The 18,753-nt window shown below is 38.2% G+C and overlaps 2 protein-coding genes across 2 annotated transcripts in view; both read right to left on the reverse strand.

The window, feature by feature from the left end:
• The window catches only part of LOC306855257 (pyrroline-5-carboxylate reductase 1, mitochondrial-like), a 251,100-nt gene that overhangs the window by 21,437 nt on the left and 210,910 nt on the right, over positions 1–18,753 (reverse strand). The gene's annotated exons all lie outside the window — the stretch shown is intronic.
• The window catches only part of LOC306855450 (tether containing UBX domain for GLUT4-like), a 29,390-nt gene continuing 26,893 nt past the window's right edge, over positions 16,257–18,753 (reverse strand). The window contains exons 16-17 of the mRNA XM_079394187.1: positions 18,103–18,278; positions 16,257–16,995 (exon numbers count right to left, since the gene is read on the reverse strand). Coding sequence (XP_079250313.1) covers positions 16,985–16,995; positions 18,103–18,278 — 187 coding nt within the window. The 3' untranslated portion in view covers positions 16,257–16,984. The remainder of the gene's footprint in view (positions 16,996–18,102; positions 18,279–18,753) is intronic.

The raw sequence follows: 18,753 nt of genomic DNA on the forward strand, positions 1-18,753 counted from the left end.
AACTTGGTACCATTTAAATCATTGTACCAGAGTACCCAGATTGAGACCCAGAAGACGAGAAGAACAGATAGTAGAGCTCCCTTCAAGGGAGCACAGTCCAGAGAGAGGTGGGGAAGAAAATGAGCAAGTAGGACCCCCTCCAAGAGAGCAGAGTCCTGAAAGTAACGGGGAGGGGGAAGAAAGTAATACTGATGAACCTCATTTCAGGGAAACAGAGCGCGCAGAAGCCGCAGCACTGACTGAAGATGGGGTGCAGCCTCCGGAAGTGGAACATGAAAGTCAGGGTGAAACTGATCGTGATCTTGGTGATGATATATCTGCTGCAGAGATTGCCCAAGACGCGGGGCAATCCACAAGACCATTCGAACCACAGCCATCAACTAGTGTCCAACCCAGATATCAACCTGATGAATTCCTCACGCTTGATCCAAACACCATTGCTGAATTATTCTCTTAAAATGACTGATCAGAAACCAGGTATTTATGCAAACGAACATGTTAGAAAGGGGTCAGTAAGTAGGGCTAACGATAAAGAAAACAATGCTAAAACATCAGATTTAAAGAAAGAAGGACTGCTAGGTGCAGCCCATGACAATGAGTGGTTCAAATGGGCAGAATACACTGCAAAAGTAGCAGGAATGGATAGTTGTGTGTTTTGTTCTCCATCCCCTCTCGAAAAATTAACAGTAGTGCCCAGTCCCTATGATTTCATCCAATGTGGTAAACATTATGCTCAATATTGTAAAGACACTAAAGCTAAAGGGATACGTTTTCTAAATGCCACATATTGTCCAGCAGAATGCTTACTTATGCTAGGAAACAAGGGCTACTATAGAGATTTTGGCAAAATAAGAATAGGAAAAGAGTGTAATCAGATGAATATTAGAGTTGCTCGAAATAAAAGAGAGATCCCATCAGCCTATGATATTGACTACACATTAGATTATGAATGCTTCAACAGAACCAACGGAAAACAAGATGTGGGTGAATTTGGGGGCAACTGTGCGGTAATTTGGCATATGGATGTATTCATGTTTCGAAATCCACATGTAGCTAAGTTTCATAGTATAATGTATGCTACCGCAACTATAAAAACAAATATGACAATTGTGAGATTAATAGACAAATGTGCAGAAGCTACAATTCACTTTCCTTTTATTTATTATCTAATGGATCAAACAGAAGCCGTGGCAGATTACTATTGGATGTGTGGAGGAAAAAGATTGCGAACCACACTCCCAAAAGATTGGAAAGGTATTTGTACCAGAGTAAGATTGATGCAAGGAATAACAATAATAGAGGGAAACATAGATAGTGTAAAGAACCCCAAATCACAAGTAAGCAGAGCAAAGAGAGCGTATGCTCCAGACCCAAAGGTGTACTTAGATGCAATTGGCCAACCTAGAGGAATACCAGATAAATTTAAAGCAAGAAATGAGGTAAAGTCTGGCTTTGAGTCTCTACTTGTATGGATAGCCACCAACAAAAACACTGAATGGATTAATTACATTTACTATAATCAGCAGAGGTTCATTAATTACACCAATGATGCCTTAAGTGCTCTTGGAGAACAATTAGATGCAACAAGCAAAATGACATGGCAAAATAGACAAGCTTTGAATTGGCTGTTGGCGGAAAAAGGAGGAGTTTGTGTAATGTTTGGTTCTGACTGTTGTACCTATATCCCAAATAATACAGCGCCAGATGGATCGTTCACCCAAGCGATGGATAAACTGAAAAATCTGAGGGAAGAAGTGACCTTGAATGCTGGAACAGATCTGCAGATTGGAGACTGGTTAAATTCAATTTTTGGGTCTTGGAAAGGGTGGTTGATTAAGGTGGGCATTGTAATAGCTATTGCTATTGTTGTGTTTTTTGCACTGTTTTGTTGTGTTATACCTTTCATCAGATCCATGCTAGCCAGTGCTGCAGCCAAACAGATGCTAAGCATATCAGTAAGACCAACCGGAGTTGACATTGGATATGCTCACGGATACACTGTGGGCCCTGGACTGGACGAACTAGACGACTTTGACCTGGAAGAGACTATTCTGTGAAACCTTTCCTGAAAGAACAACGGAGTGGTAGGGAAGGGGTGCCTTTTAATTTTTTATACTTCTTTATTTTCACTTTTGTAGATATATTAGAGGTGTGGGATAGTGTAGGGAGAGAGATAGGGGTACTATGTATTTTCCTTTGGCATATGCCCCTTCCTGAAGTCATTTACTCCTTATATCATTTATATTTACTCCTTATATCATTTATATCGAAATTATTTACTAATCATGTATAATGTGAATGCTGAAAGAAAAAGGGAACGATAAGGGTCTGAAGCAGGTCATTGTCCATGTTATGAGGCATTGCAACCAGAAAAAGGGAATGACAAAGAAGGATTAATTGATATCTGAAAGGTGATTGAGGGTCTGACCCAAGTCAGGAGTGCAATAACAGTGTTTATTCATTTAGCCCAGCCTTCAGAGATCAATATGTATTTTTTCTATACTTATTTTTTATGCTATTACACTAACATTCCATTAGTTACTATAACAATGATTGCTGTATACACTGGAACATGCTGTCAGAAAGGAAGAAGGAAGGATCGACGAGCACCTCAGTGCTTGGCAACATGAGTAGATTCAACCGGGGTTTAAAAACCCACCATCTACTCCAACACCAGATAGGGCTGGAGGAAGCTCCTCTGGCAACGAAGGATAACATCACCAGATAGCGCTCTGGGCTACCGGAAATGCCTAGAGTTCCTCTGGCAGCGAGGGACAAACCAGTGTTTTAAATCTATTTTCTAGATGTGTTGATTAATCACTCATATATTCTACATAACCATGACAACCATGGGCAAGGCTTGAACATTTGGTGCACATGCTTACACACACATTAATGATTGAATTATTAATCCCGAAAAGTATGGTTGGATAGGAAGACAGATTCTTTTACTCTTCTCTAGTCAAAGGTGAGGAGAGATGTTTGGGTCTGGCTTCCTCTGGAGTGCGGTATCATGAAGAAACAATCTGACAAGAGGTTATGAGAGGCCGCACGCTGGCTGAAAGAGGGTATAAACTGAGGGGTGGACTCATGGAACTGCACTCTAGGTAATGAACATGATTGTGAGACTTAGTAAAGTCTCAAAGAGAGGAATATATTGTATATTTTTGTTTACTCACTATAACATTATCTTATTCAAAATGATAAAACATGCTTAAAAATGTAATTCATGCACTGTTCTATGCAAACATGTACTAGTCTATGCAAAAGTGTGATATCCTACTGTACTGGATGTCTGAATACTGATAAATGGTCTTAGAGTGCCATCTATTGGTCATACTGAGTATAGATGTTTTATAGGCCGTATACACCGGTCAAGGAGTACAGTAAACTTAGGATAACCTGGGGAACTTTGGGTGATTTCCAGAATATGAGGAATATGACAGATACATGTAACCAACTGTGATGTATGTCGTCTGGGATCACTGCCAACCAATGGGAGGAGAAGAAGAACTTTTACTTTTTAAAAATGACGAATACAGACGAATGCCACCATTAAAAAATAGACAAGGTGAACAAGTAATTAAATGTGGTAAATCAAACAGACATAGACAATGAGAATAACAGGAACTACCAAATATGGGCAATAAGAAACATATATATACTCTGTACCGACACTCACAGAATCAGAATCAGTCAATGGGACAGCTGCTTCTCGACTTTATTGTCTTGTTATAATAAAGTCTTTTCTTTCACATTTGAAACTCTGCTGTTTTTGAGCCTTTCTAATTGCACGACTGAGATCCAGACCATCGACGAGAGCACGATTTTCCACAACATTAGATATACAGAATTTCTGTATGGTTAATAGCTTTTACATGTATATATTTATTAAATTCGGAGAAAGGAGATAAGTCTGAAAATGAGCAAGGAGGAAAAATAAGTGAGTGAAGAGGCAAGAACACGAATACAAGAGGAGAGGCTGGAGGACAAGAGATGATGAGGGGAGTGAGAGAGAAGTGAAAAGCAGGAGTTAAGAGAAGGAGAGAGGAGAAAAATGTGTGATGAGGAGTGGAGAAATAGGAGAGAAGAGGACAAGTGGAAGTCTGGATTTGAGGAGTGGAGAAGAAAGGAACGAGTGAGGGAGAAAGCAAAGAAAATAGAGATGAAAAGAAATGAAATATGAAAGCAGGTGAATTGGAAGAGGGACAAGAGATGAAAATGCGTTTAGCCAGAAAAAGAAAAAAAGAGCAGGGTTCACTCACACCACTGTCCGCTCATGCTCAACAAAAGAGAGAGAGACTTGACTTTAAACCCCCTTTATTACAAAATATTCAGGGTTTAAACAAATACTTTACATAGATTTAAAAAGTTATTTAAAACACAAACATACCATAATAAATAGCACACAAAAAACAAGCAAGACAATAGCACAATTAGATATAAATTTGCAAAGCACCATCAAAGTCAGATTCACATATGCACATATGCACTGGTTTACTCCCCAAATGTGATTGAAAGTCTCCAGGTCTTTAACTAAATTATAGTATGCATATTCCACCTTTAATCTAGTTTTAATTAATCCTTTTAAAATTAACATTGCATCAGTTGACCCAACATTATTTATTTTGCTTTTACGTGAAATCCAAATTCCCATTTTTGCTTGCCCAAACAAAAAATTAAGCAAAACAAGGATCTGCTTTCTGTTTCTGCTATACTTGGGTCCATAGATAAATAACATAGGTGAAAACACTTCTCCTAAAACTGTACACCATTCTTCTATTTGAGAAAACAAAGGCACAAGCCTCCCACATTGAAAAAATAAATGAAAAACAGTTTCAGTCATCCCACAAAAAGGGCATCCCTCCTGAACCTGGGGATCAAGGTGTGCTCTGTATCTGTTTGTAGCTATTAACCCATGCACAACTCTCCACTGAAGGTCTCCAGACCTTTTTTCAATGGGAGGCTTGTACAAGGCCCTCCAGCAACCCTTCGGGGAAGAGCCTGATCCGAATAGCTCTTGCCATTTTGACTCTTTAACTCCTCCTAAAGAGTGAGAGTGTGAAACTTTTACACATGTGACGTACAGTGCTTTCTTCTCAATTTTACTGAAACGGTCCAGTACAGGTGTCTTGAAGGTCAACAAAGACCCCTCCTTTTCTTCAAAAATACCTACAGCCGGAAATATTCTTAGTTCAGGAAAAGTTAAGACCATATCTTCATTAGTTGTTTCCACACTACATTTAAATTCCGTCGATAGGCTCTCAAGAATTTCATTTAACAGTTTTTGTGTCCGACGAATTGATCTTATTCCAATCTTGGAGGCTAGCATTTCAGGAGACATCCATCCATCTGAGGTTATTAAATGTCCAATCTTTACAACTCCTGCAGCCTTTAGAAGATTCTTCATCGATGGTGATTTTAAAATCGCTGAGTCCACTATAGAATTGTGCATTAGGGGTTCCTCCCTTGACCAGAGACCTCCCTCATCCGTGATGTCTCTTGAGATATTAAAAGTCCTCCAGGCTTTAAACACTGAATGATAAAAGGAAGTTAGTCCAGTCAAATCAACATTTTGAATATCCAGAAGAAACAAATGTTTATCCAGCCCCATCCCTCCTGCTCTTCTAAGGAGGGCACAAGCTACTCCAGACCAGTTTACATCCACTCCGTAGAGGAATCTTTTTACTGTCTGTAGTCTGAAAGTCTTAATTCTGTTTTTTTATATCCACTAGTCCTTGTCCTCCTTCTTGTCTGGGCAAAAACAAAGGCGATGCTTTTATCCAGTGGTTACCGGACCAAAAAAAGTCTGTTAAGCGTTTTTGGATTTTTTCAACCAAATCTTCAGGAGGTTCCAGAATGTTCATTTTGTGCCATAGCGTCGAGGCTACGAGGTTGTTACAGACCAGGGCTCTTCCCCTATAGGATAACTGTGGTAGCAACCAATGCCAGCAAGACAACCGAGCACACACCTTCTCCACCAGGCCCTCCCAATTCTGTCTCTTATAATCCTCCCTTCCTAAAAACACCCCCAAGTATTTTAACCCAGATTTTCCCCATTTTAAATGACCTGGGAGAGCTGGAGTGTTGTGGTCTAAGCCACACCACAATGCATCACTTTTTGCCCAGTTTACTTTTGCAGATGAGGCTTTACCATAACTTGATAAAATCTCTTTTAGAACCTGAACATCTTTAACATCCCTTAAAACAACAGTAATATCATCAGCGTAAGCTGAAACTTTTACATAATCATTAAAAATAGCACCTTGCACCTTCAAACCCATTAAACTCTCTCTTAGTTTACATAGAAGAGGTTCTATAGCTAAACTATAAAGCTGACCAGAGAGTGGGCATCCTTGTCTGATACCCCTCTGTACCTTGACAGGGACACTCAGGCCTCCTGCTATCTTTACCATACATGTTGCATTATTGTACAACTTTATCATTTTCCTAAATTTCTCTCCAAACCCAAAAGCTTCCAATACTTTAAAAAGTTATTGATGATCAACACGATCAAAAGCTTTCTCCTGATCAAGTGACAGTATTCCTACATCAATATTATTACACATTGCATAATCAATGACACATGGTAGAGAATATTATCGAAACCTATAATTTCTCCCACCACCACGAGAACATCCTCCACGCTCACGCCAATTCCAGGTACACACCTGCATCCATTACACAACGACAGGTGCGAGACTCCCTGTCTAACTTCAGAGTCCATACCGACACGCGAGCGGCTTTAAATACTCAGTAATCTTAAAGCAAAATATTAAGACAAATGAGAGAAAAAATAAAAAATAAACCACTTTCAAAATGCTCAATATTCACGCTCACTCGCCCCACTACACTCGCACATGCGCAGAGAGAGAGAGAGAGAGAGAAAGGCGCCCACACACAGCGTTCCCGCGCTTTCTGTATTCTGCTCGTATCTCAAACACTGAAATTACCGCCAAATTAACCGCTTTCACACACAGAAGGCGTCAGGTCCCTGATAGCACGCGTACATCACGGAGATCCGTGACCCTGGACCATCAAACCACTCACAAGGGTCAATATCTTTTAGATTTATGCTGAATAAATAATCTTTCCATTGATGTATGGTTTGTTATGATAGGACAATATTTGTCTGAGATACAACTATTAGAAAATCTGGAATCTGAGGGAGCAAAAAAATCTAAATATTGAGAAAATCTCCTTTAAAGTTGTTCAAATGAAGTTCTTAGCAATGCATATTACTAATCAAAAATGAAGTTTTGATATATATACGGCAGGAAATGTACTAAATATCTTGATGGAACATGATCTTAATATCCTAATGATTTTTGTCATAAAAGAGAAATGTATAATTTTGAGCCATACAATGTATTGTTGTCTATTGCTACAGATATACCTGTGCTACTCATGACTGCTTTTGTGCTGCAGGGACACATTTGACGTCTGCATTTACATCTGGAAGACGTATTTTTAGAATGTTTGCTCATCTGCAATAACATAAGACATTTCCTATCAGATGTCTAACAGACGTCTATTAGATGTCTTTAAGATGTTTATGATTTAGAATGTATGTAAAATGGACACCTTACAGACGTCTGTCAGATGTTTGTACACAGCAGATGTTTCCAAGATCAAGTGATCTTTAACATCTTGCAGACGTCAAATAGACATGTCCGTGATGTATGCATGCTATCAGGGAAGGTCTTGACGTTCAGGGACTTGTAGGTGATGTGAGGGTCTGACGAGGGACTCTTTGATGTCTGTAGAAACGGCGGCTATGTGATGAATGCTAATGAACCCGACCGCACAGGTCTGTTATTGAAAAGCAGCCCGCGTTCAGGTGCGTTTGGATCGACAACGCCTCTAATTCATTAAAAGATGAGCGCTTAATGACTTTTTAATTAATACTGATTCATTCAACTTGACTGGCATGTCAAAAATATGCATGAGTGGATCATCACAATAAAGCACAGGAGGTGCCTTAAAACGAGTTTGGCTGCGTCCAAAGCCACATATTTCTACTGTATTTTTAACGCAAAAGCGACACAGCCATTTTTTATTTGAATGTGCGAGACTTTCGGTGTCTTTCAATTATGGTGTAGAACCCCATTTCCAACACTGAATAAAAACATTAAAAAGAAATTTGCTAATTTTTTTATCTCACAATTCAGACCTCTTAGAGAGAAAGAATGACGAGATATAATTCTGAGAAGAAAAGTCACAGTTACCGTTTTTATTTGAATTCCATGAAACAGAAAAACAGAATTGTGAAATGTAAACCTCTAATATCTTGCAGTTCTATTACTTTTTCTCATAATTGCAATTTTTTCTTGTAGTTTTAACTTTTTTCTCAGAATTGCGAGTTCATATCTCATCCTGGCAGATTTTCTTTTGTATTGTGAGGTACTTCGTAGTGAAATGGATTAGAAAAAAAATAACAAATTCAGGGCGGGGCTTGGTTCTGTGCATCACTTGTTGATTGGATGTTGAGATGTGGGCGTGGCTGTCAAAAGTGTATGCAGATGAGCATGAGGTTTCAGAGGAGGAATTTAAGAGCACTAAATGATTGAAAGATCTGTTGCTATTTCTGATTCATCGCGACTTCATCAATTAGTACTATGTTTTTACTGCAAATGCTGTAGTTAAACAGTGGTTAGTTGATAGTGAGTGAAGGTCAGGGTTGGTTGGCTTCATCTCTGCTCATCATGAACTGATCTCTCCTGACAGGAAGGTTCCCCACAGCCATGCGCGTCTCTGACTGCTGATTGACAGCTGTTGCTGCTGATCTCGCTCAGACGGTGACGTCTCCCGCTGTGAAGATGCAGGCAGCGACCATAACATGATCTACACACTGGTCATGGATACGGAGAAGGAAACCCCAGCGGTGTTTGACTCCACTGAATCTGAAGACGAACGAGACGCCCAGAGGGACGGACGGACGAACACACACACTCTCTCTCTCACACACACACACACACACACTCTCTCTCTCACACACACACACACACTCTCTCTCACACACACACACACACACTCTCCCTCCAGGCTGTCGATGTCTGAGACAAGCGAATGATGCTGATGTCCCTGGCCTTGAGCCGCCCCGAGGATGATGGGAAACAGGAAGACTGTGGCACACTCAGAGATGATGGCGAGGATCAGGTCTGAATATCTTTATAATCAAATGTCCCCACAACGAAAGTAAAACCTGAAATCAGCAACATTCTGAAACAGCCACTGTGAACAACACCTTCCCATGAAACAATTCAAGATAATTTAAGTTATTGAATTTTTTCAGTGCATTGTAAGATTCGATTTTATACATTATCATGCTAACTATGAATGAAAAACATTTTCAATTTACTTCAGAACCGGTATTAAATTCTCATTAACTTCCTGTAGTTCAAGTACAAACCCCTGGTGTTTTGGCACGTAAAATATGATCAGCACTAAAACCAACAGAAGTCACTGTGAGGTCCTCATGATGATAGAAAAACACATTACACCAGCATCACCTGAGACGCACATGGACCCATCTGTCTGTGACAGACTCACTGAGAACAAACCTAGAGCGAGAGAGAGAGAGAGAGAGAGAGTTAGAGAGAGAGAGAGAGAGAGAGAGAGAGAGAGAGAGGGGAGAGAGAGAGAGAGAGAGAGAGAGAGAGAGAGAGGGGAGAGAGAGAGAGGGGAGAGAGAGAGAGAGAGAGAGAGAGAGAGAGAGAGAGAGAGAGAGAGAGAGAGAGAGAGAGAGAGAGAGAGAGACACGAGATAAGCAGAAAAATCAACGACAGCCTTAAAAAAAAATGAGTGTGATTATCTACATCACGGAGTCAGCAGTCTCTGAGTGTGTTATCAGTAAGCACCTTTTGAAGGGGATGTTCTTCAGGACGACCACACGCACTCATGCACACACACACACACACACACACACACACACACACTCATGCACACTCTCTCTCTCTCTCTCACACACACACACACACACACACTCACTCTCTCTCTCTCGCTCTCTCTCTCTCTCACACACACACACACATACACACACTCATGCATTCGCTCTCTCTCACACGCACACACACAGATAACACTCGTTTATGCATTTCCCAGGATGAACATCATATCATGAAATGTATTTTGTTTTTAGTTCAAGTTTATTTTATGTCAAGCAACAAACATTGTTTTATGGTTTAAGTTTCATTTGACTACAATAACCCTGATGCAAAATAAATAGTTCTTTTGTGAGAGACGAGGGTGTAAAACTGGACAGGTTCAGTGTGTTTCAGTGTTTTATCTGATGAGAATGTTTTATTGTTCTCCGTTTCCCAACAGCATTGATGCTCCTGTAGTTTTTCATGAAAGACTAATGTTTCTGCATCTTCCACACTTAAACCTCAAGAGACAAACGAGCGAATAATAAACAGAAGATCTCCTGATTCATCACACTACAGGAGAAGAGAGGAGCAGAGGACGGATGAATAATAGCCGTGCCTGGATGACAAACGGATGAGAAGCGGTTGAGGATGAAGGCGTGAAGGAGGATCTGCAGATGCAGTGCTGATGTGCTGAGTTTGCTGCTTTTAGCCTCACGTCCTGCAGGAGATTGGGATCTGCTGACGGGCAAAAACCCATCCAGCTGCTGCAGGATCAGTCTGGACACACAATCAGCATCGCTAATGGACGTCAGGACGCTAAAGCACACCGCTGATGAGTTCAAGGGTTTCCATATGAACATACAGCAGCATCAACATTCCTGTCAACCAATCAGAATGCAGGAATGCTTTGTGCTATTAGTTTACAAGAAGATCTGTTGAACGGATTTAAACATGTTCAGAGCTGAACATCAGTGTATCTGAAAGCATCATCAAACAGGCTGAAATATTTGAAATTCTGCTGAGCTTCAGCTACAGAGCTATTAAAACATTTGTTAATTTACAGTTTTGTTTCAGCTGCTTACACACAACATCTTTACTTGTCACACAGTTTCTGAAAGCTGACACTCAAACAGCAGAAACACACACTAAATCTGCAAAACCAGACACTAATGCTCAGCCTTCGACTCAGTTGACTTCAATTTCATAAAACACTGTTTGCAAAACACAACACAGTTCTCTATGAAACACACAAAAATCTAACAGGAATGAATTTATGGCAATGGTGTTAGCAAATGTGATGTGTTTGTGATATTTTGAATGCAGTGCTTCATTTTGCAAGAGATGTGAGGTGTTTTGCATTTTGTGTGCAATTCTTGGATTTGTGTGAAAAGTTTTGAAAAAAAAGAGGCAAAGTTTTGAAAATGTGTGTAAGCAGCTGAAAAAAACTGTAAATAAAACTCAAAGTAAAATACGAAAAACTTGAAATTAAAAATTAAAACTGAGAAATGCTGCCTAATTTTAGTTGAAGCGCTAAAATCATTAACTGGATATACATAAAAACCAAAACTGAAATAAAAATAATTTAAACCTAAATAGTAATATTTAAATATTTAAAATGACTAAAACTTTACCTAAAATAAAAAAAAAATCTGGAATGAAATAAATAATAGATGAAAAACTTAACTTTCAAATGAAAATTAGAAATCTTTCTTTGGCAACAACCTGAAATAAGTTAAAGTTGAAGCACTAAGGTATCGGTTACATATGTAACCCTCATATCCTGAAGGAGAGGACGGAGACGTTACGTCGATGACCAACGAATTGGGAGTCTCACTAGAGAGGCCAATCTACTTTGAGTGTAAACTAAACGTTCCTTGAGGAAACGAGGGTTACATACATAACCGTGACATACATCACTTTCGACATCACGTCAACCGATGAATTGGGAATCCCTACCAAAAGCACCCTCTTGTAAAAGTATATTCCAGGCCTCGCACTGTTGCCGTAGCACTACCCACTCAGTGAGATTGGATAACACTAGGAAAACATACCTGTTCTACTTGGAACAGGAACATTGTAGAAGCCCCATCCTTCCCGAAGTAGGTTTCGGAAGCACTTACACACATGGACAACCGTTTAGGTGCATATGGAAGATTGAGAAGTGATTGTAACTCTCTTGAAGAATGGCAGAGGAGTCTGCAGTGGAAACATGGACTTCAAGCTATACCGTGGAGAATACACATACACATCCACTCAGGTCACTACGCATGGCTCCCAGCCCTCTACTGGTTCTCACGGATTCATCGAGTGAGAGCCTTGCGCCAGATGCTCTGCCATGTCTGGCTGCCGAGGGTGATGGACGAGCTCTAGGGTCTACAGTACACACACTCTGGAGCAGTTTAGCAGAGCAAAGCTAGGGCTGGGTCGGCCTCCTCCAGGGGCAGCGTTTTTAGGTTCACTACCTGATCCCTGAAGGGGGTATAGGAACCTTGAGCACATAGCCGGGCCGGGGCCTCAGGGTTACCTGGGAGTCAGCCTGCCCAATCTCTAGGCACGATTTGTCGACCGAAAATGCGTGCAAGTCCCCTACCCTCTTGATGCAACAAGGAGCAGAGTTTTCATTGAAAGAAACTTCAGCTCATCTGACTGCAAAGGCTCAAATAGGTCCTGCTGTAATGCTCTGAGCACCAGACTAAGGTCCCAAGAGGGGATAGAGGGAGGACGAGGAGGATTCAACCTTCTCGCCCCCCTAAGGATCCTGATGACCAGGTCGTGCTTCCCTACTGTCTTCCCCTCTATGGGGACAACAACGTGGACTTCAAGGGTGGAGGGAGACACGCTTCGCTCCAACACTTGCTGCAGAAAGTAAAGCACAACTCTGATCGGGGATTTTCGAGGGTTCTCTCTGTGAGAAGAACACCACTCGACGAACAGGTTCCTGTTCCACTTTTGATCAATTTAATGCAGCCTTGCTGAATAAAAGTAATAATTTAAACTCTTACTGACCCAAACGCTAGTGTGTTTTATGTCTTATTATGATGGAGTAATTCTAGAAGCAGCAGGAGGTTGATGTTGAGCTCTGAAGCACTGACTCCTGCTCGTCTGTCGTCCGTCCGTCCGTTTCTGAGTCAAGGCTGTTCCTCAGACGTTCCTCCTCAGGCGTGCATGGAGTATTTCTGACTCTATTTTGGAGCGTCTGACTCATGATCTGTCAGAAAGCAAACACGTCAAACTCACTCGATTCTCACAGAGACGGACAGAAAACCTGCTCAGAGTCACAGCGACATCATTAACATCAGATCAATTACCTTCCAGATCCAGACTCGGTGTTTCAGCTGAATCTGGAGCCAGATACCAGAATCAGTCCACAGAGAAGATCAGGTCTGCTGTCTCCAGTCATGGAGGTCCAGAGGAGAGAGTTATGGGTATGTGGGAGTGTCAGAGCAGATATGAAGCTGGAATGCGTGTCAGACGCCGCCTGTGACAAGAAACCACAGTTATTCTATATATAAAGACACGCAGAAGAAGAACTATAAATATGTCAGACAACTACAGTCGCTGCTCTTAAAGGAACAGTTCAAATGATGAAACACATCCAGCATTAAGACGTTTCTAATACATTGAGTCCATAATCCATAATAACTCTTCCTCCAGTGAAAAAGTGTTCTGGTCTGAATCAGGAGAGACATCTGCGCAGATCAAAACAGCTCTAAACTAATATGTGGCTGGAGTTTGATGTGAGAGACAACAGGAGATGGACTTTTTCACTGGAGGAAGAGTTATTATGGACCCTTTGGTATTTTATTTAAAAACATCTTAATGCTGGATGTGTTTGATCTTTTGTCTTCTCCAGATGTTAACTGATGGACTGGAGTGGTGTGGATTATTGTGATGTTTTTATCAGCTGTTTGGACTCTCATTCTGACGGCACCCATTCACTGCAAAGGATCTATTTTTGGTGAACTATTGCTTTAAAAGGAATCTTTTAGGCTCAGTGAATGTTAAAGGATTCGTTCAGGCCAAAATGTCATCATCATTTACTCGCTCTTCATGGTGTTCCAAATCTAAATTACTTTCTTTATTCTGTTAAACACAAAAGAAGATATTCTTAAAATGCTATTTATTTTGTCCATGCAATGAAGTTCAGTGGAGTCCAGCGTCATTTTGAACCTTTCACTGCTTTGACAAAAACATTCTTGAAATCTGCTGATTGAAAAACACACTAATCTGATGAAATCACTTACTAACCTTGAAGTGTCATGTCCAGGTTTCTCATGATACACAGAAGGACGTCTTTATGATGGAGAGACGAAACAGAAGAACCCCATTGTGTTTTATATTAATCTGAGTGCTGCATTTTAAGCTTGACCCATAAAAATAACATACAGCCTACAAAATTAGTGTATTTATCTTATGCTCACATTGCAAAGCCATTACATCATTATTGTTGTCAAAATTCATACATTTTAATTTGACTAAATAATGCAGTTTAATGTGGGACAGCAATGTATTTAGCTGAACTTTAGTATTTAGTATTTTAGTAGCTCCGGTTGAATGTGACTTTTAGTTTTTTGTTTTATAATATAATAATAATTTAAATATAACTAAAATAGATTAAACAAATAATAAATACATACATACATACATGAATGAATAAATCATTTTCAAACCCTCCCATAAAGACCCCTAGCATTTTCAAATATTTTTTAATACATAATTTTTAATAGGCTACATTTTTAGTATACAAATATTTTGCACTAAGTATGCAATAAAATAAAAACATAGATAAATAATTTTCAAACCCCCTAGTGTTTTTTAAATAATTTATTTTTTGAGTATAAAAATAATTTTAAAATAATATCTTTAAAAAAATCAATAAATAAATGTTAATTTTTATACAACTTTTTAATACTTTCTTTGAGCATAGAAATATTTTTAAAACTAACAAAAATAAATAAATTATTTTAAATACCCCTGGCATAATTTTAAATTTTACTTTTTTTACTACTTTGTGTATGAAAAATATTGAATAAATAAACATTAATGATCATTTTCAACCCAAGGTGAAGACCCCAGCATATTTGTTTATCATTTCTTTTCTGAGAATAAATAAATATTAGCATATTCTTTGAGTATAAATATTTCTCTGTGGTAATGTGACACACAGAGTATTGATAGAGGAAGGATCCTCTAAAAACAGCATCACGGTGCGACTGGGACTCATTTACTGATTAAAGCACAAACCATAACGAGTCATTATCTGACACAAACACTGATCATCACAGCAGATATGAACATGCTTGAATCATATTAATATGGACTTTCAGTTCATGTTCAGTGCTCCTGCTGTAACCTCATCAATCACTTCTGAAATACTAACGAGAACACTAAATATAGCCTTTTTCTCTTTTTATTTTTTGCATTTTAATTCAGTTTCAGTCATTTTATTTCAGTTGTAGTTTTAGTTATTTCAGTAGATTAAGTTAAACAACTGAAAATGAGAAAGGTTTCCTGGAAACTAGTTGAAATAGAATAAGTTAAAAAATTGTTTAATTAATGGTAAATAATTAAATCAAATAATGTATATTTCATATCACCTAAGATTTTTCTGGTTTAATTTTTAGATAACTATAATTAAACCTGGTCCAAATAACTGTTTGAGTTCTTTAGAGGATGTTTTTAACACAACAGCGCCACCAGCTGAAGAATCAGTGTATTCACATGCTGTGGTTCAGCTGGATCTGTTCTGCCATCTGGAGAAAACACTTCACCAAAGCACACACACACACACACTCTCACACACACACACACACACACACACACACACTCTCACACACACACACACTCTCACACACACACACACACACACACACACACACACACTCACACACACACACACACACACTCTCTCTCACACACACACACACACACACACACACACAAGAGCTGCAAGCGTCCAGCAGAGGGAAACAAACATCCACCAAAATCCAACAGAAGAACCTCAAACTCAATCAAGGCTACTCATTGGGAACTAGCTAAAATAAAATAATAATCCGTACATTCAATTTTCTTTTTTCAGTTAATGTTTATTTAATTTCAGGTAATGATTTTTTGTTATGGTTTTAGTTTACAATAATAACCCTTGTATGGTGCACTAATGAATTATTCATAATAAGACATAAGAAACACATTAAAGCAATCAGAGTCTATCATTTTGACTTGAATGACTTCAGTATATATATATATATATATATATATATATATATATATATATATATATATATATATATATATATGCACACAGTTAGGTCCATATATATTTGGACACTGACAATTTTCATAATTTCGTCTCAGTATGCCACCAGAATAGAATTAAAATGAAACAATGAAGATGAAATCGAGGTGCAGACTTTAAGCTTTAATTCAGGGGGTTGAAAAAAAACATAATATAAAAATGCTCAGTAATTACAACCATTTTTATTTCAGTCAGCTGCCATGGCAACATTTCTCATTTGAATCTATTATTAGTATTTTATTTATTTCACTGAATGAAAATGGTGTTTAATAGTTTGAGTTAACAGTAATAAAGCTGAAGTGTATTTCGAGTGCAGTGCAGATGAGTGTCACCTGTGCCGGGATGAGGATGAGGATGAGGATGAAGTAAGTGTTGTGTAGGTTAAACATGAGCGCAGCTGGACGTCATTAACCCAGTCAACAGCTAGTTAAACAGAGACCAAGCTCTGGACACTTTGAAGTTCCTTCAGACGTCTGGAGCCATCACTTCAAAGCATCGCTTCGAGAAAAACACACCTAAACTAACCGTGACCTCAGGGTCAATGACGTCAGAAAAAAACGGAATTAGCTTTTATTTTTATGTTTTCCTTTTCCATTTTATTTTAGTAATTTTGTTCTGCATTTTTCCCCAATTTTTGTTCATTTGTTTTTAATTTTTAATACATCTACATAGAATTCTTATTTCAGAATTTAACCAGGAATACTTGATGTCAGAAATAAAGAGAAGAACTCCATTATCATCGTATGTTTAATTGATGCAGGTTTGCATGAATTACTGTCAAACTATTGCTCTACTGATGGGAAACGAGCTCTCGTCCTCCTCACTTCTTACCTGAAAAAACAACAACAGCAGTCAAAAAGAGGAAAACCTAATCATTTTTCAATATATATTTCCTATATTAAACTATGGTAGCCTGTTTCCACTACGGGATAGAAAAATTAACATTTTGATTGCAACATTACATAATTCAGACTTTTTTTTTTTCATGAGGTATAAAGTCAGAATTTCAAAATAAAGTCATAATTGAGATATAAAGTCCGAATTGCATAATATAAAGTCAAACCTGGAAAATATAAAGTCAGAATATGGATTTAAAATTAGAATTACCGAATTACCAAATTTTGCCATAAGTTAAATATATTAAGTTTCTGCAATATATAAATATATTATGGAAATGATTTGTATCGTAAAAAGCGCTATACAAATAAACTTGAACTTGAATATCAACAGTCAGAATTTCGAAATATAAAGTCAAAATGTCACAATTGAGATATAAAGTCAGCATTTTGAAATATAAAGGCAGATTTTCTAAATATAAAGTAAGCATTTCAAAAAATTAATTCAGAATTGTGAAATATAAATTCTGAACTTTTAAATAAAATAAATAAAATTCAGAATTGCAAGATCTAAAGTCAGAATTTCAGAATATTAAGTCAGAATTGCGATAAAAATATAAATAAATGAATTATTTTAAATTGTATTAATATTTCACAATATTAAAGTTTTTAATCAAATAAATACAGCCTTGTTGAGCAAAAACATTAGAATTAGGGATGCACGGTATTGCATTTTTACTGATATCCGATATGCCAATATTTTTCAAATCATTTGACCGATAGACATTGCCGATACCGATACCCATATATTATGCTTGGAAACAAGTCTCTCCTGTGCAGAAATTATAAACAATTATTTTTAATTTTGGTTAGTTTTTAACAAAAAGTATTTGTTAGAATTAAACAATAATGAAGATTTTTCATATCGGCGTGATGCCGATATTTACATTTTAAACCATTATCAGCTGATTCCGATAACATTCCGATAATATCGTGCATCCCTAATTAGAATAATCTGATGACTCCAGATGTTTGAACACTAGTGTCAGTGTGCTTCTCTAGTGGCGTTTGTCTGAAATCTGCAATAAACTCTTGAACACACCTGGCAGTTTGAGCCATTTGGGCACTTTCCCGGGGTCGGTCTTCACCGGTCGGACCGCTGCAGTCTGAGTATCACCACTGTCCTCTGTCGCCCCCTGCTGGACGGAGGGGTCACATGACTCGGGAGCAGGTGGTGGGTCGTCTTCAGAGACAGGAGGAGGAGAGCACGGCATACAGCTGGACACAGGAACAGGAAGACAGCTTACACAAGTGTTTAGAGAAGATAAGCGCGTCTCTCTGACCCCTTTCATGTGACTGACCGAGGTTAGAGGTCATGACCTCCTGAGAGGCTGCGGTTCTTACAGACTTCCTGCATCAGTGTAATGTTTGAGATGAGAGATAAACATTCAGATCTATGAGCATTACCCAGATAACCAGTTTCCTCCAACTTATGCTGAAGGTGTATGAATACATTTTTGTTTGACTGTATGACAGGTGCAATGTGAATAACTTTATTCTTATTAATACACTAAAAATACTAAAATAACTAGAACTAAATCTGGAATTAAATTAAAAATAAAATAAATATATATATATATATATATATATATATATATATATATATATATATATATATATATATATATATATATATATATTATACACACACACACACACACGAGATACAATTTTTTCTTTAATTGAAATAAAG

This window comes from Barbus barbus (genome assembly GCF_936440315.1).
Source record: "Barbus barbus genome assembly, chromosome: 35".
NCBI lineage: Eukaryota > Metazoa > Chordata > Actinopteri > Cypriniformes > Cyprinidae > Barbus > Barbus barbus.